This window comes from Manis javanica, chromosome 10 (genome assembly GCF_040802235.1).
Source record: "Manis javanica isolate MJ-LG chromosome 10, MJ_LKY, whole genome shotgun sequence".
Lineage (NCBI taxonomy): Eukaryota > Metazoa > Chordata > Mammalia > Pholidota > Manidae > Manis > Manis javanica.
The window spans coordinates 8,875,276-8,898,590 of NC_133165.1; the positions used below are offsets into that span (position 1 = coordinate 8,875,276).

At 52.6% G+C, this 23,315-nt stretch overlaps 1 protein-coding gene across 1 annotated transcript in view; it reads right to left on the reverse strand.

Moving 5' to 3' along the window:
* Positions 1-23,315, reverse strand: part of LOC108393822 (uncharacterized) — a 113,287-nt gene that overhangs the window by 13,055 nt on the left and 76,917 nt on the right. The window contains 6 exon segments of the mRNA XM_073214154.1: positions 939-1,079; positions 1,668-1,789; positions 16,563-16,725; positions 18,433-18,570; positions 21,060-21,138; positions 22,249-22,361. Coding sequence (XP_073070255.1) covers positions 939-1,079; positions 1,668-1,789; positions 16,563-16,725; positions 18,433-18,570; positions 21,060-21,138; positions 22,249-22,361 — 756 coding nt within the window.

A 23,315-nucleotide genomic window follows, 5' to 3' on the forward strand; every position in this document is an offset into this window, starting at 1 on the left:
CCGATGCCCAAGGACACCACCGCACGGAGGCTGCAAGCCAGAAAGGGGGCTCACCCCAGACCCCAGCCGTGCAGGCACCTCGACCTCTGGCTACTCCAGAAGTGTAGGACATAAATTTTGGTTGTATAAGCCCCCTAGCCTTGGTATTTTGTTATGGCAGGCAGCCTGAGCTGACCAAGGTAGGACCCCTACATGATCTGTCCCCTACCTGACCTCAACTCCCTGTGACCTGTCCCCACCTGTCACCCTGTCCCAGTGGGATCACGTCTGGCTCTTCCGTAAGCACCCAGCCTGTGCCCACCCCAGGGTCTTTGCCCATGCTATGCCCACCACGGGGAATGCTACTGTTCCTCCAGCTTGTCACACGGAGGCTCCTGACAAGCCACCTCCCCAGCGAGGCCCTCACTGACCGCTCTGTCCAGGTATTCTCTATCTCAGCATCCCCTTTACTTTGTTCATGTTGCTTAGCACAACTCTTACTGTTTTTTTTTCATTTGTTCATTTGCTTGAATTTTGGACAGGGTCTTTGCCTGCTCTGCCTGGCACTCACAGCCTGCCTGCTGCCCGGACGAAGATGGAGGCTTAGAGGCGAGGGGCCCAGCTACCCTGCCCCTAACTCTGCTGCATGGAAGATGAATTGCACACGCTTGTAAAATTCGCTCTACTAAAATGTGAGCTCGGTGGAGGCAGGCACCAGATCTGTGCCTCAGACACTGCCTGGCATACAGTAGGTGCTTAATAAGGTCCTGGTGAAGAAATGAATGAAGGAAGGACCCCTCAGGGCCCCAGGCTTCAGGAACTGTGTTTCCGGAGAAGTTCCTTGTGACTGAGGAGCAAACAGGATCCCCTCCCCCTGCACACGGCACCCAGGTGCCCCACCTGTAGTCTCAGCCACCCCTGAGGCCCCGCCCTGGACGCAGCAGACGCTTCCTGCTCACCTGCCGGCTCTGACTGCTGCCCCTGCTCTCCGCAAGGCCGCTGACCTCGGCACACTGCCAGGGCAAGCTGAAGGGGTGAGCCAGGGCCAGGTCGGCAGCCAGTTTGCCTGTCTCCAGTCGCGGAGAGGAGGAGACCACGACCTGGCCAGGGGTACAGGCTGAGCCAGAGGCCCCTCCCAGGTAAGACATACTCCCTCCCCACGCAGTGTGGACAACCTTCTTCAAGTTCAAGGGTGTGGGAATGGCTGGCTCTGAGCACAAGCCCCGTCACTGTGGGGGGGCCCTTGGAGAGCTCCAGCCCATTCTGCAGAAGGGGAAGCCGAGGCTAGGAAGTCAACAGACAAGGACAAATATATGACAGACACAGGATGTGGTGGCTGACGAGAGGCACTGGAGGCATTTGTGGGTACAAATCCCAGCCCTGCCTTCCGCTAGCTCTGTGACTCTGGGCAAGTCACACAACGTCTCTGAGTTTTGATTTCATCATCTGGAAATGGGGCCCGAGCCCAGCATGTGAGACGCCTTCAGTGCCTGATGACCACAGGCATTTTGGCTGTGGCTCAGGGGTCGTCAGAACCCAGGTCCCACCCTGACCCAGGGCCTTCCCCACAGTCGTTTGGCGACTGGGCCTGGCCGGGTTGGCCCAGTAAGGCTCCTCGGGCCAGGCAGGGCCCCAAGCTCAGGCTGCAGAGTGGAGTTCTGGGGTTTCCTTCCAGCGCTGACACCTACCCGGTCCTTGCCCTCCCAGCCCATGGCCAGGTGGTCCCGGCGGCTGCATCCTCAGGGCTTGGAGGACAGGCAGAAGCTGCAGTGCTGCGGCAGGGAGAGGGCCAGCGGGTGGGTGAGCTCCACTGGGTGCGGACACGAGGAGGGACAGGCGAGCAAGCTGAGAATACGGGCTCGAGGCCGAGGCTCAGCTGACAGAGACCCACTTGGGCAGGTGGCCACTCTGGGGCCACGTGCCCAGGTACTCTGCACAAAATAGAAAAGCTACACCTTCTCCCCGCACCATTCCATGTACTCCTGTACCATCCCCGTGTGTGTCCGAATCCCCACGCCTCCTCCAACAAGACGCACAATCTCTCCCCGGCCCTTGAGCCTGCACTGGCCTTGGGACTTGCTAGTAGAATTTGGTAAAGTTGACGCTGCCCATCTCAGCCTGGGCCTCAGCTCCCACTTGCTCTCTGGGCCACCTGCCCAGCCACCATGAGAAAAAAATCCAGACGGGCCTTCCGGACGGTGATACCACATAGAGGAGAGCCTGGCTGTTCCGTCTGACGCTGTCCTGGATCAGCTGACCTCGGGCCGAACCCCACACGAGGTAGAGAGCCAGGCCCAAACCAGCGGCACCACCTACCCAGCCTGGGGCCGCCCTGATGCACGAGTAAGACCAGGACCATACATGAGGCTGTCAAACTCTTAGAAGAACACATAGGCAGAAATCTCGTGAATATAAATGTGAGCAACTTTTTCCTGAACACATCTCCTCAGGCAAGAGAAACAAAAGCAAAAATAAACAAGAGGGACTGCATCACACTAAAAAGCTTCTGTAGAGTAAAGGACACCATCAGCAGAACAAAAAGGCCTCCTACAGTACAGGAGAATATTTTTGTAAATGATTTATTCCATAAGGGTTAATATCCAAAATACATGAAGAGCTTACATGCCTCAACACCCAAAGAACAAATAAGCCAATGAAAAAATGGGTGGAGGAGCTGAACAAACACTCCTCCAAAGAAATGCAGATGGTCAACAAGCACATGAAAAGATGCTCCACATCACTAATCATCAGAGGAATGCAAATTAAAACCACACTGAGATATCACCTCACACCAGTAAGGATGGCCAGCATCGAAAAGTCTAAGAACAAAAAATGCTGGCGAGAATGCAGAGAAAGGGGAACCCTCCTACACTGCTGGTGGGAATGTAAGCTAGTTCAACCACTGTGGAAAGCAATCTGGAGGTTCCTCAAAAAACTAAAAATAGAAATACCATTTGACCTGGGAATCCCACTCTTTGGAATTTACCCAAAGAATACAACTTCTCAGATTCAAGAAGACATATGCACCCATATGTTTATGGCAGCACTATTGACAATAGCCAAGGTGTGGAAACAACCTAAGTGTCCATCAGTAGATGAATGGATAAAGAAGATGTGATACATATACACAATGGAATACCATTTGGTCATAAGAAAGAAACAAATCCAACCATTTGGAACAACATGGATGGAGCTGGAGGACATTATGCTCAGTGAAATTAGGCAGGTGGAGAAAGACAAATGCCAAATGATTTCCCTCATTTGTGGAGTATAACAATGAAGCAAAACTGAAGGAGCAAAATAGCAGCAGACTAAGAGACTCCAAGAAGGAACTAGTGGTTACCAAAGGGGACGGGTGGGGAGGGAGGGAGGAAGGGATTGAGGGGTATTATGTTTAGTACACATGGTGTGGGGGGTCACAGGGAGAACAGTGTAGCACAGAGAAGGCACATAGTGGATCTGTGCATCTTACTACACTGATGCTCAGTGACTACATTGGGGTATGGGTGGGGACTCGATAATATGGGTAAATGTAGTAAGCACATTGTTTTTTCATGTGAAACCTTCATTAAGAGTGTATATCAATCATACCTTAATAAAAATAAATTTTAAAAAAAGACAATGTTGGCTGTAGCCTGTCGGTGGGGCTTGCCATTGACCTTTGAAGAAATCAGGAGACCCCAGAAGGAATGCCTGTGGGATTATGATGGGGATTATGTTGAATCTACAGCCGGTATAGGAAGAACCGTCTTCCAACTGAATCTTTGAATACGTGAATACATCACCTCTGTTCATTTATTCAAGTCTTCCTTAGTTTTTTCCAGTAATGTATTTTTATTTTTTATTAAGATATCATTGATATTCAATGTTATGAAGGATTCACATGAGCACCATGGTGGTCACTAGATTCACCCATATTCCCAATCTCCCCATCCCCCATTGCAGTCACTGTCCATCAGTGTAGTAAGATGCTGTGGAGTCACTATTTGTCTTCTCTGTGCTGTACTGCCCTCCCCATGACCCCCTTCCATTATTTGTGCTAATCATAATGCCCTTTAATCCCCTTCCCCCTCACCCCACAGCCCCTTTCTCAGTATGTTTTACTGTTTCCACTGCAGTTTCCCAGCGGTCCCCTCCCCATCCCCTACACCTGAGGGAACGTTTCCCTCCCTCCGTGCGTGATGCAGCGTCCTCTCCCTAGCAACAAGGGTCCCGCCGTAGAGCGAGCGGCTCTAGGTCTGAGGAACGTGGTGTCGTAAAGCCGCGAGTGTCGTAAACCAGGCGCGGTGCGGAGAGGCGCAGGACGTGGCTGGAGCATTGGGACGGCCGCAGGAGGAGCAGACGGGCGGCCCAGGTGTGGGCGCGGAAAGCCGACGAGCCGGCGGTGCAGCGACGGTGAGTAGCGGAGGGGACCGGGGAACGGCGGTGTCAGGGGAAGCCGGGCAGCCGGGGCGGCCCGAGCAGGGCCGGCCAAGCGGATGGGAGCGCTCTCTGCCCGCCTCCGCTGCCGCAGCTGCCGGAGCCGCGCCGCGGCCGCTCCGCTCTCCCTGAGCCGTCGAGTCTCTCCCGTGGTCTCCGGATTGCCGCTCCTGCCGCCGCCGCCGCCTCCCCGGCGCTGGGCGGGCGGGCGGGACGCGGCCGGCCAGTTCTCTGGTCTGGGCGGAGCGGGTTTTGCCCACTCTTCAGCCCCTCCGTGCCGGGCCGGGCCGGGCTGCGGGCTGCTTGTTCGCGCGCGCGGGTCCCGGCGGAGCGCGCCGCGGTCGGACCGGGCTGGGCCGGCGGCGGTGAGGTTGGGACCGGCCGGCGAGGCGCGCCCGCGGAATGGGGGGCGGCGGGACGGAGGCGCGGGGCCCTCAGCGGACCCGCTCCTCGGGTCCCGGCTGGCCACGGCGAGGCGAGCCCCGGGAGTGCGGTCCACGCTCCGTGGGGAGCTGGCGCGGCGGCCGGGGCCTCCGGGCACGAGCGGGCACCTACTTGCCGCCGTGGGGGACCTGGAGCTGGCGGCGAGCTGGGCGGCAGGTGCCTTTGCGGAGCTGTTACCCGGTGTCAGGGACGGGGAAGCACCGCAGACAGATCCCCTCGCCCGGGAGAGCTGCTCTTCCGCGCCGGGATGGGGCTCTGCGTGGACGCCTTTTTTCTCTTTGGTGTTTTCTGGGAAGTTGTTATCCGGCCGGAGTCGCGGAGCGCTGCTCCCGGGTAATGGAGGTTGGATGGGGCGCTGGTCTGGGGTGGCAGGCGGGTGGGGGAGGGGGCGGCCGGCCGAGGGTCGCGCGCGTCCGCTGCCGGCCTTGCAGTTGCAGTGTTTATTGATTTGTGTGAGCTGCTTGCATGTCTGCTTATCTCGGGGGGCGATTCTGTGCTGTTCTCTACCTCTTGTTCAGTCAGCAGTGAAATATCTGCTGATTGCTGTTGTCTGGACAGGTCCTGTGGCGAGAGGAGGGAGAGTTGTCCGCCCAGGGGCGGCGGGCACTGGCGAGGTCCCCCGCCCGGAGACCGGGTACCTGTTTGTATAGTAATGGGCGGCAACGACCCTGCCGCCGGCTGCAGCCCAGGCTGTGTTAGGAATTTCGTGTAGGTTTCCGACCAAGCGGCTCCTTTTGGCTCCTGCGTTATTTTTATGTGTTTTTTATTTTGGTATCATTAATTACACTTACATGAGCAGCATTGTGGTTACTAGATTGTCCCCATTATCAAGTACCCACCACATACCCCATTACAGTCACTGTCCTGAGTTATTTTTAAAACGAGTTTTTAGGACTAGGGCAATAAAGGTGCCTATGTTGATGGGATTGCTGCACCTTCCAGTAAATTGAGGAAATGTGTGTTTGAGTGCCAACTCTCTACTGCTACCCAGGCTCCCTGGCTCCCTTTCGCCCTCCCCTCCTGGATGTGAAACTCGAGTTTCTGTACCCGTTCCTGGCAGTTTTAGATTTTGTGTCGGATTTTCTGTCTAGAAGCAGATACCAAGATTTTAACTGGTTCATGTTTCCTTCCAATTGTAAACACTTACAATATATTGGGCTGACACTGAAATCACTGCTTTCCTGAATGATTTTTAGTTACTCGAGTAAATATTCGCTTTTTAAATTATTTGTTTATTTTTTATTTTGGTATCATTAATGTACACTTACATGAGCAACACTGTGGTTACTAGATTTCCCCGTTATCAAGTCCGCACAACATACCCCATTACAGTCACTGTCCATCAGCGTAGTAAGATGCTATAGAATCACTACTTGTCTTCTCTGTGCTGTACTGCCTTCCCTGTGCCCATCGCCCCAACCCCTGCACTATGTGTACTAATCGTAATGCCCCCTTTTCTCCTTATCCCTCGCTTCCAACCCATCCTCCCCAGTCCCTTACCTTTGGTAACTGTTGGTACCCTTCTTGGGTTCTGATTCAGTTTTTTCTTTGTTCTTATACTCGACATAGGAGTGAAATCATTTGATACTTGCCTTTCTCCGCCTGGCTTATTTCACTGAGCATAATACCCTCTAGCTCCATCTGTGTTGTTGTAAATGGTAGGATTTGTTTCCTCCTTATGGCTGACTAAGATTACATTGTGTATATGTACCACATCTTCTTTATCCATTCATCTAGTGATGGACACTGAGGTTGCTTCCATATCTTGGCTATTCTAAATAGTGCTGCGATAAACATAGGGGTGCATATGTCTTTTTGGGTCTGCGATTCTATTTTGTTAGGATAAGTTTGTAAGAGTGGAACTCCTGGATCAAATGCTATTTCTATTTTGAGTTTTTTGTTGAGTGGACGTGGTCCTGAACATTTCAACACATGGACCAGCGATGACTGGCCCGTCTGGCACCCTGGGGAGAAGGCTTGAAAGCTGGCCTCCTGCATGTCCCTGGAGTAATAGCAGAGTTGGCCTCCAGAGATCGCGGTAGTGTACCCAAAACGTCCAGGAGGTAGGAGCATCTTATGGGGAAGTTTAGTTTTATCTTTATGGCCAGTGCATGTACCTCCCGTAACCCTATCTACTGACCCATCTGTAGCTCGCACAGGGAGGGGCGTGAAAGTGTGGTATACTAGACCAGGATGAATTCCCATTCCTGCCACTGTCCAGTCCCAGGACCGCTCTCTTGCATGCATTCTACCTGATGGACAAGATTTGCCTCTGCTGCTGTCATTAAAGCAGGTATCTTACCGCCCTTAAAGTTACTTTCTTCTACAGTCCTTGTGGCCTGGTATGCACCCCCCCTGGCTGCAGCTTCCCTGTCATGACTTGTGTGTACTCCCTACCTGTTCAGCTGCTGACCGCCTGTGGAACAGGCTAGCTATGGACTTCATGTGCATAGGAGTTTGCACCTAGCTGAATCCTCAGCTTGAGGATCATCATGATTTTATGTTAATAGTCTGGTTACGGTGCTCCAGTCTTCTCACACGGGGGCCCTTGCAGAAGATGAGGCACGAGGAGATTGTGAGTCAAAATTTCTGGAGGATTAGGCTGTTGGTAAAATTGCAATATTTCAAAAATCCCTCACCTGGCCTTAGTGCATCTCCATATCAGTAGGTGTTCCCAAGGGGTGGGGAGTAGAAGTAGGCCATCTCCATATCGATAGGGAATCATTTATTTATTTATTCATTTATTTATTTGGTATCATTAATCTGCAATTACATGAGCAACATTGTGGTTACTAAACTCCCCCTATCATCAAGTCCCCCCAGCTACACCATTACAGTCACAGTCACTGTCCATCAGCGTAGTAAGATGCTACAGAATCGCTACGTGTCTTCTCTGTGTTGTACAGCCCTCCCCGTGCTCCCCCCTAACATTATGTCTGCTAATCGTAATGCCCCTTTTCCACCCTCGTCCCTCCTTTCCTACCCACCCTCCCCAGTCCCTCTCCCTTTGGTAACTCTTAGTCCATTCTTGGGTTCTGTGAGTCTGCTGTTGTTTTGTTCCTTCCGTTTTTTTCTTTGTTCTGATACTCCACTATGAGTGAAATCATTTGATACTTCTCTTTCTCCGCCTGGCTTATTTCACTGAGCATAATACCCTCTAGCCCCATCCCATCCATGTTGTCACAAATGGTGGGATTTGTTTTCTTCTTATGGCTGACTAATATTCCATTGTGTATATGGACCTCATCTTCCTTATCCATTCATGTACTGATGGACACTTAGGTTGCCTCCATTTCTTGGCTATTGTAAGTAGTGCTGTGATAAACATAGGGGTACATATGTCTTTTTCAAACTGGGCTGCTGCATTCTTAGGTTAGATTCTAGGAGTGGAATTCCTGGGCCAAATGGTATTTCTATGTTGAGTTTTTTGAGGAACCTCCACAATGCTTTCCAGAATGGTTGAACTAATTTACATTCCCCCCAGCAGTGTAGGAGGGCTCCCCTTTCTCCACATCCTCACCAGCATGTGTTGTTGTTTGTCTTTTGGATGGTGGCCATCCTGACCAGTGTGAGGCGATATCTCATTGTGGTTTAAATTCTCATTTCCCTGACAATTAGCGATGTGGAGCATCTTTTCATGGGCCTGTTGGCCATCTGAATTTCTTCTTTGGAGAAGTGTGTGTTCAGATCCTCTGCCTATTTTTTAGTCATGTTATTTGCCTTTTGGTTGCTGAGGTGCATGAACTCTTTATATTTTGGCTGTCAACCCCTTATCATATATGTCATTTATGAAGATATTCTCCCATACTGTAGAGATGCCTTTTTCTTCCACTGATGGTGTCCTTTGCTGTACAGAGGCTTTTTACTTGGATAGCGTCCCACCTGTTCATCTTTGCTTTTGTTTCCCTTGTCCGAGGAGTCATGTTCTTGAAAAAGCTGCTCGTGTTTACATTCAAGAGACTTTTGCCTATGATTTACTTCTAAGAGTTTTATGGTTTCCTGACTTTCATTCAGGTCTTTGATCCATTTCTAGTTTACTTTTGTGTATGGAATTAGACTGCAATCCCATTTCATTCTCTCTCTCTCTCTCTCTCTCTCTCTCTCTCTCTCTCTCTCTCTCTCTCATGTAGCTGTCCAGTTTTGCCAACACCAGCTGTGGAAGAGGCTGTCATTTCCCCATTGTATGTCCGTCGTTCCTTTATCATATATTAATTGGCCATGTATGTGTGGGTTATATCTGTGCCCTCTATCCTGTTCCATTGATCTACAGGTCTGTTCTTGTGCCAGTACCAAATTGTCTTGATTACTGTGGCTGTGTAGTAGAACTTGAAGTTGGGGAGCATAACCCTCATCTCCCCCTGCTTTATTCTTCCTTCTTAGGATTGCTTTGGCTATTCGGGGTCTTTTGTGGTTCCATATGACTTTAAGAACTATTTGTTCCAGTTTGTTGAAGAATGCTGTCAGTATTTTGATAGGGATGGTTCAGGGACCTGGTTTGTGTGTCAAGTTCTTGGGGGTTGTCTGGTCGGGTCAAACTACAGTTATACCTGACATAGTCATAGACAAGGTCCAGGCTTTCCCCACCCCACCCACTGTGGCACTCAGTCGTACAAGAGCTGTTGGGTGTTTTGGGCTCCTGGAGGGTGTTTATCCCGCACATGGCACAAATTCTGTAGGCCTCGTACCAGTTGGTACAAAAGGGCATCAGGTGGCACCTTGATGAGACCTGTGCAGCTGTGTTCCCTGCTACTAAGCAAGCAGTCCAGGCCGTTATAGTCCTTGAGTATAATGGATTCATGAAGGCCCTGTGAGCTAGCTGTTCATGTAAACGGAGATGGTTATGGATGGGGCCTTTGGCAGTGGCTTAAGTGGACATGCCAACCTGTTGGATTCTGGTCACAATTATGGAAAGGAGCAGAGGTCTGGTAGCCATTAAACAGAGGAGCAACTGGCTTCTGTGTATCACGCCTTGCTGGCTATGGAGCCCATCACCGGAACAGCTCCGACCAAGGTAATAACCGCCTATCCCTTCGCGGGGTGGGTGTGAGACTGGACCCAAATGTCAGGGAGTGGCATGGCACAGATGCCTCCGCTGGCCAAATGGGGGCACAAACTTGCAGCAGCATAGCACCATCTCCGATACCCCCTTGAGTGGAGATTTTCGATGCTTATTTGGGCAAGTTACGTATACGTGTGAAAAGCAAGAATAACTTGTACTGGTGCCATTGATAGGCGAGAGTCCTCCTCAGCAGGGAAAAGCCCCTATAGCTGAGGATGCTTGGTATACAGACAGCTCCTCTCATGGACAGTCCCCAAAGTGGAGGGCTATGACTTTCCATCCTAGGACTAAGACAATATGGGTGTTAGAGGACGGAGAGGGTTAGAGCATTCAGTGGACTGAGTCACGGGCAGTATGGCTCCCGATCACCCAGGATGATCACACCCTCCCCTCTATTTGTGTGCACTGTCAGCTTGGCTGTTTGCCGGGCTTGACCTTGTTGCTGCCGACATGGTGCCATGCCAACTGGATGGTTGGTCACTGGCCCCTTTGGGGGCAAGTGCTGTGGCAAGACCTATGGGCCTTAGTCAGACTAAGACTGTTGCTGTATATCAAGTACCTGGCCATTTGCCTTTGGCATCCCCAGTGAGTGATGAAGCAGACACGTTATTGGCCCACATGTGTTGTCTGGATGGAAAGCCTCCCTCTGCTGTAGCCCAATGTTAGTGTCCGTGTTTGTTGCATATATTGCAAAAGACAATGTGAGCTACTGTAATCAAGACAGTTTGGTAGTGGCACTAGAACAGACCTGTAGACCAATGGAACAGACTATGGAGCCCTGATATAAACCCACCCATATATGGTCAATTAATATACGTTAAAGGAGCCATGGATATACAGTGGGGAAATGAGAACGTCCCCAACAGCTCATGTTGGCAAAAGTGGACAGGTACTTGCAAGAGAATGATACTGGATTATTCTTTACCCCATACACAAAAGTGAACTTGAAATGGATTAAAGACTTGAATGTAAATCATGAAACCATAAAACTCTTCGAAGACAACATAGGCAAACATCTCCTGAATATAAGGATGAGCAACTTCTTCCTGAACGCATCTCCTGGAGCAAGGGAAACAAAAGCAAAAATGAACTCATGGGACTACATCAAACTAAAATGTTGCTGTATGGCAAAGGACACCATCAACAGACCAAAAAGGCATCCTACAGTATGGGAGAATATATTTGTAAATGACATATCCGACAAGGGGTTAACATCCAAAATATATAAAAAACTTACACACCTCCACACCCAAAAAGCAAATAACCCAATTAAGAAATGGGCAGAGGATGTGAAGAGACAGTTCTTCAAAGAAGGAGTTCTGATGGCCAACAGACACATGAACAGATGCTCCACATCACTAATCATCAGGGAAATGCAAATCCAAACCACAGTGAGATACCACCTCACAGCAGTCAGGACGGCCAGCATCAAAAAGACTAAGAACAACAAATGCTGGCGAGGATGCAGAGAAAGGGAAACTCTCCTACACTGCTGGTGGGAATGTAAGCTAATTCAACCATTGTGGAAAGCAATCTGGAGATTCCTCAAAAAACTAAAAATAAAAATACCATTTGACCCAGATTCCCACTCCTTGGAATTTACCCAAAGAATACAAGTTCTCAGATTCAGAAAGACATATGCACCCGTATGTTTATCACGTCACTTTTTACAATAGCCAAGATATAGAAGCAACCTAAGAGTCCATCAGTAGATGAATGGATAAAGAAGATGTGGTACATATACACAGTGGAATACTATTCAGCCATAAGAAAGAAACAAATCCTACCATTTGGAACAACATGGATCAAGCTGGAGGACATTATGCTCAGTGAAATAAGGCAGGCGGAGAAAGACAAATGCCAAATGATTTCCCTCATTTGCGAAGTATAACAATGAAGCAAAATTGAGGGAACAAAGTAGCAGCAGAATCGGAGACTCCAAGAAGGAACTAGTGGTTACCAAAGGGGACAGGTGTGGAAGGGCAGGTGGGGAGCAAGGGAGAAGCGGATTGAGGGGTATTATGTTTAGTACACATGGTGTGGGGTATCACGGGGAGAACAGTGTAGCGCAGAGAAGGCACATAGTGGATCTGTGGCATCTTACTACACTGATGCTCAGTGACTACATTGGGGTATGGGTGGGGACTTGATAATATGGGTAAATGTAAGCACATTGTTTTTTCATGTAACCTTCATTAAGAGTGTATATCAATCATACCTTAATAATCAATTTTAAAAAAAAGGCAATGTTGGCTGTAGCCCGTTGTTGGGGCTTGCCATTGACCTTTCAAGAAGTCAGGAGACCCCAGAAGGAGTGCCTGTGGGATTATGATGGGGATTATGTTGAATCTACAGCCGGTATAGGAAGAACCGTCTTCCAACTGAATCTTTGAATACGTGAACACATCACCTCTGTTCATTTATTCAAGTCTTCCTTAGTTTTTTCCAGTAATGTATTTTTATTTTTTATTAAGGTATCATTGATATTCAATGTTATGAAGGATTCACATGAGCACCATGGTGGTCACTAGATTCACCCATATTCCCAATCTCCCCATCCCCCATTGCAGTCACTGTCCATCAGTGTAGTAAGATGCTGTGGAGTCACTATTTGTCTTCTCTGTGCTGTACTGCCCTCCCCATGACCCCCCTCCATTATTTGTGCTAATCATAATGCCCTTTAATCCCCTTCCCCCTCACCCCACAGCCCCTTTCTCAGTATGTTTTACTGTTTTCACTGCAGTTTCCCAGCGGTCCCCTCCCCATCCCCTACACCTGAGGGAACGTTTCCCTCCCTCCGTGCGGGATGCAGCGTCCTCTCCCTAGCAACAAGGGTCCCGCCGTAGAGCGAGCGGCTCTAGGTCTGAGGAACGTGGTGTCGTAAAGCCGCGAGTGTCGTAAACCAGGCGCGGTGCGGAGAGGCGCAGGACGTGGCTGGAGCATTGGGACGGCCGCAGGAGGAGCAGACGGGCGGCCCAGGTGTGGGCGCGGAAAGCCGACGAGCCGGCGGTGCAGCGACGGTGAGTAGCGGAGGGGACCGGGGAACGGCGGTGTCAGGGGAAGCCGGGCAGCCGGGGCGGCCCGAGCAGGGCCGGCCAAGGGGATGGGAGCGCTCTCTGCCCGCCTCCGCTGCCGCAGCTGCCGGAGCCGCGCCGCGGCCGCTCCGCTCTCCCTGAGCCGTCGAGTCTCTCCCGTGGTCTCCGGATTGCCGCTCCTGCCGGCGCTGCCGCCCCCGGGACGGTTCGCCGCCGCCGCCGCCTCCCCGGCGCTGGGCGGGCGGCCGGGACGCGGCCGGCCAGTTCTCTGGTCTGGGCGGAGCGGGTTTTGCCCACTCTTCAGCCCCTCCGGGCCGGGCCGGGCCGGGCTGCGGGCTGCTTGTCGGCGCGCGCGGGTCCCGGCGGAGCGCGCCGCGGTCGGACCGGGCTGGGCCGGCGGCGGTGAGGTTGGGACCGGCCGGCGAGGCGCGCCCGCGGAATGGGGGGCGGCGGGACGGAGGCGCGGGGCCCTCAGCGGACCCGCTCCTCGGGTCCCGGCTGGCCACGGCGAGGCGAGCCCCGGGAGTGCGGTCCACGCTCCATGGGGAGCTGGCGCGGCGGCCGGGGCCTCCGGGCACGAGCGGGCACCTACTTGCCGCCGTGGGGGACCTGGAGCTGGCGGCGAGCTGGGCGGCAGGTGCCTTTGCGGAGCTGTTACCCGGTGTCAGGGACGGGGAAGCACCGCAGACAGATCCCCTCGCCCGGGAGAGCTGCTTTTCCGCGCCGGGATGGGGCTCTGCGTGGACGCCTTTTTTCTCTTTGGTGTTTTTTGGGAAGTTGTTATCCTGCCAGAGTCACGGAGCGCTGCTCCCGGGTAATGGAGCTTGGAGCTGCTCCAATTAATGATAATGGAGCCTGGCTCCTGCCATCCGCTGTACATGTAGAGTGTTACCACAATCGTTGACCATTACCGTCATATCTTTTATGAATTTATTCAATTAATATTTATTGAATGCCCTTTGTGCTGGACAGTGTTTTAACCACAGTAAATAAAACAAAACCTTCCCACCATTGTGGGGTTTATGTTTTAGTGCAGGAGATAGAGCAATAAGCCTGATAAATAAGTAAATTATATAGTATGTTGAAAGGAAAACAAAAAGCAGGATGAGGACAGCTGGGCTTGCTGGGGATGGTTGGGACTAGTGGCGGCTGTTTATCAAATGATCAGGGCAGGGCTCGTTTATGAGGTGACCTTGAGCAAATCCTGAAGGCAGTGAGGGAGCTGGTCATGTGGTATCTGGAAGGTGTATCCCAGGCAGTGGGAACAGCCAGTACAAAGGCCCTGGGGTGGAGATGTGTCTGCAGTATTCAGGGAACAATGAGGAGGCCAGTATGTTTGGAGCAAACAGAGGAGGGAGGTCAGTAGGAGACAATGTCATAGAGGTGGGGGGCCAGGGATCACTGCATGATGGAGGCTTTGTCGGTACTCTGAAGGTGTGGCCTTTCCTCTGAAGGAGATGGGAGCCACAGCAGTGACATCCCTGACGTAAAGACCCCTCTGCTGCTATGTCAAGAGGAACACAGAGGCCGGGGCAGAGGCAGGGATCCCAGTTAGGAAGCCATGCCGCAAATGAGAGGCGACAGCAGCTCAGGCCAGGATGGTGGCAGTGGGCATAGTGAGAGGTGTCACAGTTGAGTGGTGGGCTCCAATTTGAAGATGGCGCCAGCAGGACTTACTAGAGTTCTTGGTGAGGGGAACAGGACAGAAAGAAGGGTAAGGGAGGCCGAGGGCTTTGGCATGGGCACCTGGAAGGATGGAGTTGCCATCCCCTGGATTGGGAGGTGATGAGCAGAGAAGGTCTGGGGAGGAAGGTCCAGAACTCAGGCATCCAGGAGGAGATGTCCAGTAGGCAGCTCAGTATCTGAGCCCGATGTTTGGGCTGGATGTGGCACCTCTGGGCCTTGTCAAGCATTTAAGTCATGAGCCTGGACGAGAGCACTCTATCCTTTCCTATTGCTGATGTAACAAAGCACCACAAACTTCATAGCTTAAACACAGCACACATTTATTCTCTTACAGAGCATCAAGTCAGAATTCCAAACTAGGTCTTATGGGGTGAAAGTCAGCCTGTTCACAGGGCTGGAGGCTCGAGAGGAGAATCCATTCCCTTGCCTTTTGTGGCTTCTGGCTGCACACGTTCCCGGTCTCCTGTCCTGTCCTCCGTCTTCAGAGCCAGGCATGGACATCTTCAGCTCTGCCCGGCTCTGACGCTCCTGCCTCCCTCTTTCCCTTATAAGGGCCCTTGTGATTACATGGGACTCAGCTGGATAATCTGGGATAATCTTCCCCTCAGAAAGCCCATAATTTAATCACATTTGCAAAATCCTTTTGCCATGCAAGGTAATGTATTCACAGGATTAGGACGTGGACACCTTTGGGGGGGCCACCATGAGCTCCAAGGGGCTGAGTGGAGATGGAGACAAAGACAGTCCCAAGCACAGAGCTGGGGCACCCCAGCATTGGAAATCTGTGGAGCTGAGCAGCCAGTGAGGTCTGGGGGCACCAGGAGAGTGCGCCTGGTTTGGGGAGCCATGTGGATAAGGCCGCTGGGGAGGAGGGAAGGAAGAGCCCAGGGCCCCTCGGAGGCAGGCCTGAACTCACCAGGGTGTTAGCAGCAGATGCTGTGGTGCTCACAGCAGCTGTGTGAAGGGGTGGGGTGAGGACAGCCTGGCCAGGAACATTTAGGGAGAAGAGGAACTGGGGGTTGGGCACCTGCAGCTCTGTCAAGGGCACCCCTGTGCTGGGGAACAGGAAGGGACACGGCTGGCTGAGGATGCCCTGGGAGAGGGTTGCTTTGGTTTTGAAATGGGAGAACAGGGCTCATTTCTTCCTGGTGGGAATGAGGAGGGAAAACAGTTGAGGCTGAAGACAGTTGCTGGAGCTGTCCCCAAACTGGGGAGGGCATAACGGACGCATCAGGGCCCTGGCGGGAAAGAGAGCCTGAGGGTGCAGGGTGAGCACATGTGGCCTGAGCGTGCTTAAGTTCCCTCCCAAGGGCTGCCCCTGGCTCAGTGAAGGACCCAGGTGGAGTCTGTCCATGCCCACTGCCAGTCAGTGTGCCGCTCTGTGCGGATCATGGTCCTGTCTTATACAGATAAAGGAGATGAGGCCCAGAGGGTTGGGGAGCTGCCCACGGGCTCACACAGTCACACTCAGGCTGAGGCCAGCCTGGATCCTTGTCCTGTGTTGGAGCCACATGGACCTCCACTTCAAGAACCATTGCCTGAAATGGGAGCTCCACCATGCTTTCAATGCTGTGTCTTTCTAACATGACTTTTGTCACTTAATAAGGGTATCTTTATTAAAGTGAATCCACACCACTAAGGAGGAGGTGGAGTAACTGCAGTGGTCCCTTTTCTCCACCCCTGCTTCTGGGTCACCTCCTCAGTTGGGTCTTCCTAGACCAGCCCCCGAAAGAGACCCACACCCCCAAATCAAACCCTTCTCTCTCTGACATTCTTATTCACATGCATGTTCCTGCTCACTGCCTGTCCCTGAGGGCAGGGACCTGGGCTATCCCATTTCCCAGTGGGTCCCCAGTGCCTGGAACAGCGCCTGGCATAAGCAGGCACTCTGTTCACTGAGTGAATGTGCCACCCCTGCCAGAGGCCTCTGGGACACTCACCCTGCAGGCTGAGGTTCCCAGTGGGCTTGTGGAAGGGGCCAGAGAGGCTCCCATTGAGGGCCACCTCCTGGCCATCCCACAGGACCATCTGGTGCAGCGCGCAGATTCCATGGGCTCGTTCATACACGGTCTGCAGGACCAGTTCCCCTGGGAGGGCGCTCAGCTGGAAGAGAGACGGAGCTGGGTCATGGGGGAACCTGGCCAGTGCCCCTGCTCAGGGTCGGGAAGAGACGCTTTCAAATGAGGAAAGACTAGGAGTGTTTGAGGAGCAGTAAATTTACTGGGCCCAGTGCTTTCTACGGAGGGGCAGATAATGCAGTGGAGGGGAGCCAGCCAGGGAGACATCGTGCCGCTATAGAAGACAGCCACCCCGCGGCACCACTGCCAAGATGTGTGGCCTTGGGTCTGTTTCCTAGCCTCTGGCCCTCAGATTCCTCATCTACAAAATAGGGTAAGAAAAACAGGGCCGACCTCTGTGAGGTGATGAATGGTGTGCTCAGCCCAGCACTAGTCCCAAGGGCTGTGATTGGCGTAGGATTTCTCAAACATTTAGGGAGCAGGTCTTATGTTCCTGATCCAGTGCTGAGCATTGGGGGGCAAAGATAACCAAGACTGGTCCTGTCCCTTCAGGGGCTCCCGGGCTGGTAGGGAGATAGTCACAGGGACAGAAAATCATGGAATAAGGTGACAAGGGTATCCACAAAAGATATTCAGAAGACAAAGGAACACAGAGAAAGTTGTTGATGGACAGAGCAGGGAAGGGCATTCTAGGCAGAAGGAACAGCCTGTGCAAAGGCTCAAAGAGGGGCACTCTCCCTGCTGGTGGACACCCAGTGGTGCAGCGCACAGCAGGGGGCCTGGTGGGAGGGGAAGGGGAGCTTCCTCTTAAATGTCTCTAAGACCCATCACCACCATCCCACCTTGGCCTAAGACGTCATTATCTCCTGTCCTGTTGGCTACAGTGGCTTCCTCACTGCTCTCTTCTGCCCCCTGTAGGTCACTCCCCACACAGCAGTCAGAGGTCTGAAATCATTTGGGTCATGGCCTCAAAAGGCTTCCAACTTCAGAGAGAATAAAGTACAAACTCCCTGTGGCTTGCCATGCCCTGCATGACCAGACCCCAAGGCCTCCCACCATTTACTCCCTCAGCCACCCTGCTCCAGTCCAGTGGCCATTCCTCAAACATGCCAAACTCAGTCCTGCCCCAGGACCTTGGCATGTGTTGTTCCCTCTGCCTAAAACGCCCTTCCACCAGATTTTCACATGGATACTTGTCATCCAGGGCTAGCTTGAATGTCACCTCCTTAACTTTACTGGCCTTTACTCCTAGGGCGTAGCTTCCCAGCCATACCCACTCATACCACCCCACTGCTTTCTCTATAGTATGTGTCACCTTCTAGATGATTATTTATGTGATTTTTTTTGAGGGTCAATTTCCTACTAGACCATATACTTGATGAGAATAAGGACTCTTCAGTTCTGTTCCAGATAAGAGAAGCTGTTCTTTACTATGTAAGAACTTGTTCATTATGCTTCAGAAGATTAATGAATGTGCATTGAGTCCCCTATACAGAATTTTATTGTTGTTAACAACCATTTGATCAATAAATATGAGAGATGCTCTCTCAAAAAAAAAAAGAGAGAAGCTGTTCTTCAGCTTCTGGCATAGGGCCTGGTCTGGCATCTAGCAGGTAGTAGAAGGGAGGAAAGGACGGACATCAAGACCAGCTGAGGATCCATTCCAGCACATTCTGCCCACTTCACATCTCTGCCAGTACCAGATCCTCCCAGAACCAGGGCAACTCCCCTTTTCTCAAAGGGCTGCTCCTGCGAGCCTCCCAGCTTGCCCTAGCCGCCCCCCCACACACACCTGGAGGAAGGTCTGCTCCAGCCTGATGGTGTTACTGAGACCAGCCTGAGCAGCCAACAGCCTGGTGCCCATGCGGAAGTGATGCTCCTCCGCTGCCAGGACAAAGGTGCTCCCGGCCTCCCCCTCGGAGCTCTGTAGCTGGGTCTGCAGGAAAGCAAGGGAGAGAGCTCATCAGTTGGGGGTGGAACGCTGAGGCATATGCTGGCTCCAGGCGTAGGCTCTGCCTCCCAGAGCCCCAGGCTCAAGAGACCTGCAGTTTTCTGGACTGGAGGAACTGATGAAATGCGCCACCAGGTGTGGCCATGACAGCAGTCTCCTCACGCCCTTCATGCTGTAACACTGACTTGAAGATAGCTACCCGCCCGGGGACCAGCAGGTAAGACTTCTAGCTGCATTACCGTTGTAGTCAGCAGGGGCCAGTCTAGCGCAGAGGACGATGTGGAGGACGTGGGCACCAAACAGACCAGGCCTCCGATTCTGGCTCCAGAATTAACCACCTGAGCCTCCAATTTCTAACCTGACAAATTGGGATCCTAGCACCTACTTTATTAAGGTGTTGATGGAAGATTGTATGAAATAATGGGCTAACTTCCAGGCTGGCTGAACTACAGAACCGCTTAGAGGATTTGCTAAAAATACAGATTCTGGGCCCCCACTTGTGGTCTGTACAAACAGAACCTCTGGGACCAGGGTTGAGATCTGGCAATTTTAAAGAGTTCCCCAGAAGCATCATTACCTTAGTGGTGTCCCGTCCAAAGTCTTCAACCCACATGTCAATCTAATAAATCCACATGGAGGACTTTTGCAGAGTAACTGCCTGGACACTTCAAAACTGTCAATGCAGGAATTCTTCCTTCACATGGTTAATGGCAACGAAATGTTTCAGGGGAGGTATTCATATCTGCAGCTTTGAAATGCATCAAAATGAAAATGGATGGAGGGCTACCTGATAAAGCACATGAGAAAATGTAGGTGTTGGGTGTGCGGGTGTTCACTACAAAATTGTTAAAGTTTTCCAGTGTCTGAAATGTTTAATAATAAAATACTGAGGAATTAAAAAGGTAGTGGGGTGGGAGAAGAATTCCTAGATTGGAGGTCAGCCCATCACCTGATTTTTATAAATAAAGTTTCATTGTAACAGCCATGCCCATTTATATATTGTCTGTGCTGCTTTTCTGTTACAATGGCAGAGTTGAGTAATTGCAACAGAGATCATATCAGGTGCAAAGGTTAAAATATTTACTACCTGGCTCTTTACTGTAAAGTTGGCAGACTCTATTCTAAATTAAGAAACTGAAGAGACAGGGCAACTAAGGATCCTGGGTGATCCTGGAAGGCATCCTGCATTTAAAACAAACATACAAAACATCCTGGAAGAACATTATTGAGACAACTGGGAAATCTCACTAAGGACTATGTATTAGATAAAAGCATTATGTCACATATTAAATTTCCTGAATTTTGTACTTACATTGTGTTATTAAAGAAAACATCCTTGCTGTAGGAAACACTCGCTGAAGTATTTAGGAGTCAAGGGGTATGACGTGTCCAGGAACATCTGTATATCAACTCTTAATGATACAAAAACAATGTATGTGTGAATATATATAAACATATGCCACATATATAAGTATACATAGAAAGATGGGACAAGAGATTACCACCTGGTCCACTGGCCTGTAATAAATTTTCTCTGAGTCAGAAAGTATTCAAAATAAAGACTGGGGGGAAAGAAGAGGTTCCCTGAATATCACGCAGCTGCTGCAAAGTTTGGGAAGCATGTGTATTAATGTGCTGGGACAGGGCTTGGCACACAGTAGGCGCTCTGTAAAACAAAGTTACCTGGGCCTGGGGAAGAGAGAGCATTTACAAAACTGGTGGCTGGCGGGATGATAAGTGACTGGTTGGCAGGAGCAATCGATCACTCACTCGTGTTTACTCTTGCATGCATTCATACATTCATTCACTCAGCATGTTTCACTGAGCACCTGCTATGTGCCAGGTGCCGGGCATGCCCTCCATAAGCTCCGGATTTGGGGTTAGAGGGGCAGATGGAAATGGACAATAGCAATACAGAGGGTGGGGAAGGCTGGCCTGGGTCTCAGGGGCCCTCCAGTTTACCCCCAGGACCCCCAGATGCCACAGCAGGGCAGATGCATGACCAAGGGACCTCCTGAGGGTTCCAGAAGCCAGGTGGGAACAGCACTTATGTACAAGGTCAGGAAGACACGCAGAGCGCCTGGGCTGTGGGAAGGCAGAGGGGACACCTGGGAGGTGGTGCAGGCTCAGCTTGAAGAGCCATGTCATCTGATCCAGCTGTCGGGAGCATGCCAGGCTGGGTGAGGCCATGCCAGGCACCAGGCCCTGGGCAGGCAGGCCTCCCCTGGCTCCCGAGGGTCTTGTGGGCCCAGCTGGGGGCTTCAGGGGCTGGCAAGGAATGTAAACCTGGGCATGTTTGAGAAAGCTGGAGCCAGGGGTTTCCAAGGGCAGCCCACCAGGCCGGCTACAGGCCCACAGACAGACGCTGTGTGTTACACTTCCCAGGGGGCCGGCTTGCACAGCCCCCTCCCGCCTGGGGCTGTGAATCTGAACCCAGTTAGGAGCTCAGGGGTGGTGGGCACCATTACCTTTGCTGAGGCTGAGGCTCTGCAGGGGCAGCAGCCCAGGAGGGCAGGGCGATGCTGACTTGAGAGACGCAGCTCTTTGCTGGAAGGAAGGGGAGAGCCTGCCTGAGGCCTGGCACCAGGGCACCCTGTCCAGGGCCCCAGGACCGGGTCGGGGCCGAGCCAACCCCCTTGACAGAGCCCTCAAACACATTTGAGCCCAGTGAAGGGCCATTCACAGGCCTCAAGGCCTGTGCCATGTACAGGGCAGGGCTGCAGCCTGGCACCAGGTGACTTTCATCTGACTCCCTGCTCGGCCTCTGCCTGGTTCTGGCATATTGGGCAAGAGTCTCAGTTTCCCCTCAGTGTAAAGGGCCGCAGTGGGACTGGGCTGCATGTCTTCTGAGAGCCCATCAGTGGGCCCCTCAGGTTTGGCAAATGGGAGCTTCAGCAGGGTCTGGACAGTGGGACTTTAAACCTGGGCTCCCGCCCGGCAGCCCTGCCTATACAGTGCCCCTCAAGCCGGGGTGCTCACGCCTCCCCGTGGCTGCTGGCCCCAAGGGCCTGCCCTGTCCTTGTGGCTTTTCTTCACCAGGGGGCCTCAGCCTCAGCACAACTGATGTCCTGGGCCACGGCTCTCACTGTCGTGGGGCTGCTCTGCACGTCACAGGAAGCTCAGCAGCGTATCTGGCCTCTGTCCACTAGAAGCTGGTAACACCCCCGTTGCCAGCTATGAGAAGCAGAAATCTCCCCAGACATGGCCACCATGTCCCTGGGTGGGCGAACCCTAGATAAGAACCACTGGCCCACGCCATAAACAGGTGGTCTTCTCATCTCTCTGGTACCAGTGCTGGAGCCTGATGCCCCCCACCAACTCCATGTACCCCCCCACCAAGCACTGTGTCAGGCACCCAGTAGGTCCCCAGACTGAAGAGTTGAAATAGTATATGTATGTGAGGCCTGGGTGCACTTAGTTTGTGAGACCAAGAACTCCTCATCCATGTCCTTCCCCCAGAGGTCAGGCTGTCTGACCTTGGACAAGTCACTTTGCCTCTCTGAGCCTCCCTTTCCACATCTGTTCAGTGGTGCTGTGGGAAGGATTCAAGGAGGCACTGGGGGGTCAGAGGTGGGCACACACTGGGTGCTCGGCTGATATCTCCCTCACCCATTCCTCTGCTCTGGGGACCCCCCAGAACCGCAGAGAACCCCTCACCTGACCACCCGGCTCTGGCCATGCACATCGAGGAGCAGGCTGGCTTGAGAATCACAGGTCAGCCGCAGGGAAGAACTCATCTCTTCCTTTGCCCAGAGCTGCCGGAACAGGAGCTGAGAAGGGAGCAGGCGTGAGGCACGGGTGGTATAAGGGCCTGAGGGCCCTCAGGGGCCAGGCTGCACTCTGCAGCCCATCCTGTCCCTTTCCCCCAGCCCAGCAGGCCCGGCCCTGACACCCTCTTGGATGGCGAGGACCACAGGCAGGGCCAATCCGCTCTCCTGCCGCAGCCAGGCTGCCACCCTCCCATCCCAATGCAGGCCCCAAACCCCAGACATCAGCAGAGAATGAGCTTCACCACTCGTCCTGAGGCTGGGGAAGGGGGCTCAGATGAAGGGGGGAGAGGGATAGCCCGCCCTCCAGCTATCCAGGGGCTGCCCCCTCCCAGGGCCCAGTGGGGTGGGAGGCAGGGCTGTTGCTGGGTAATCCAAAACACAGGAAAGCTCGATGCCAGGCTCCAGTACACAGGCCTTAGCAGGAGGGATCAGCCAGGCCAGGCAGGCTCACACCAAGTGCCAGTGGCCCGGGCACAGCCCTGTTCAGGGGGCCACAGCGATTCCCCTTCTCTGAGGTGGGAGGGCATTGTGGGAGAGGCGCGGGTGCCAACCAGGGTCCCTATTTTGCTGCCTAAATGCTGTGTGACCTTGGGCGGGTCACCTAAAGTCTCGTGTGACCCGGAGATGACGGTGACAATGATGGCATTGTCACCGTGACCACCACAGCAGCCAGAGCTTCCAAAGGGTCTGCTCCTCAGGCACCGACCTGGGTATGTGACTAGCATGAATGCATCTGACCCTCACACATCCACATTATCAGTACAATTAGTGTCTCCATTTCAGAGAAGAGGAGCCTGAGGACACAGAGAGACTCAGGAAGTAGCCCAAGGCCACATAGCCAGCCCTGACAGAGCTGAGATCTGGCCTCTGGGGATGGCATTCCTAAGACCCATGCTACCCTGCCTCTCGGGGTGTTAGGGGAAGGAAGCAAATCAGCACACAGAAAACTCTAGA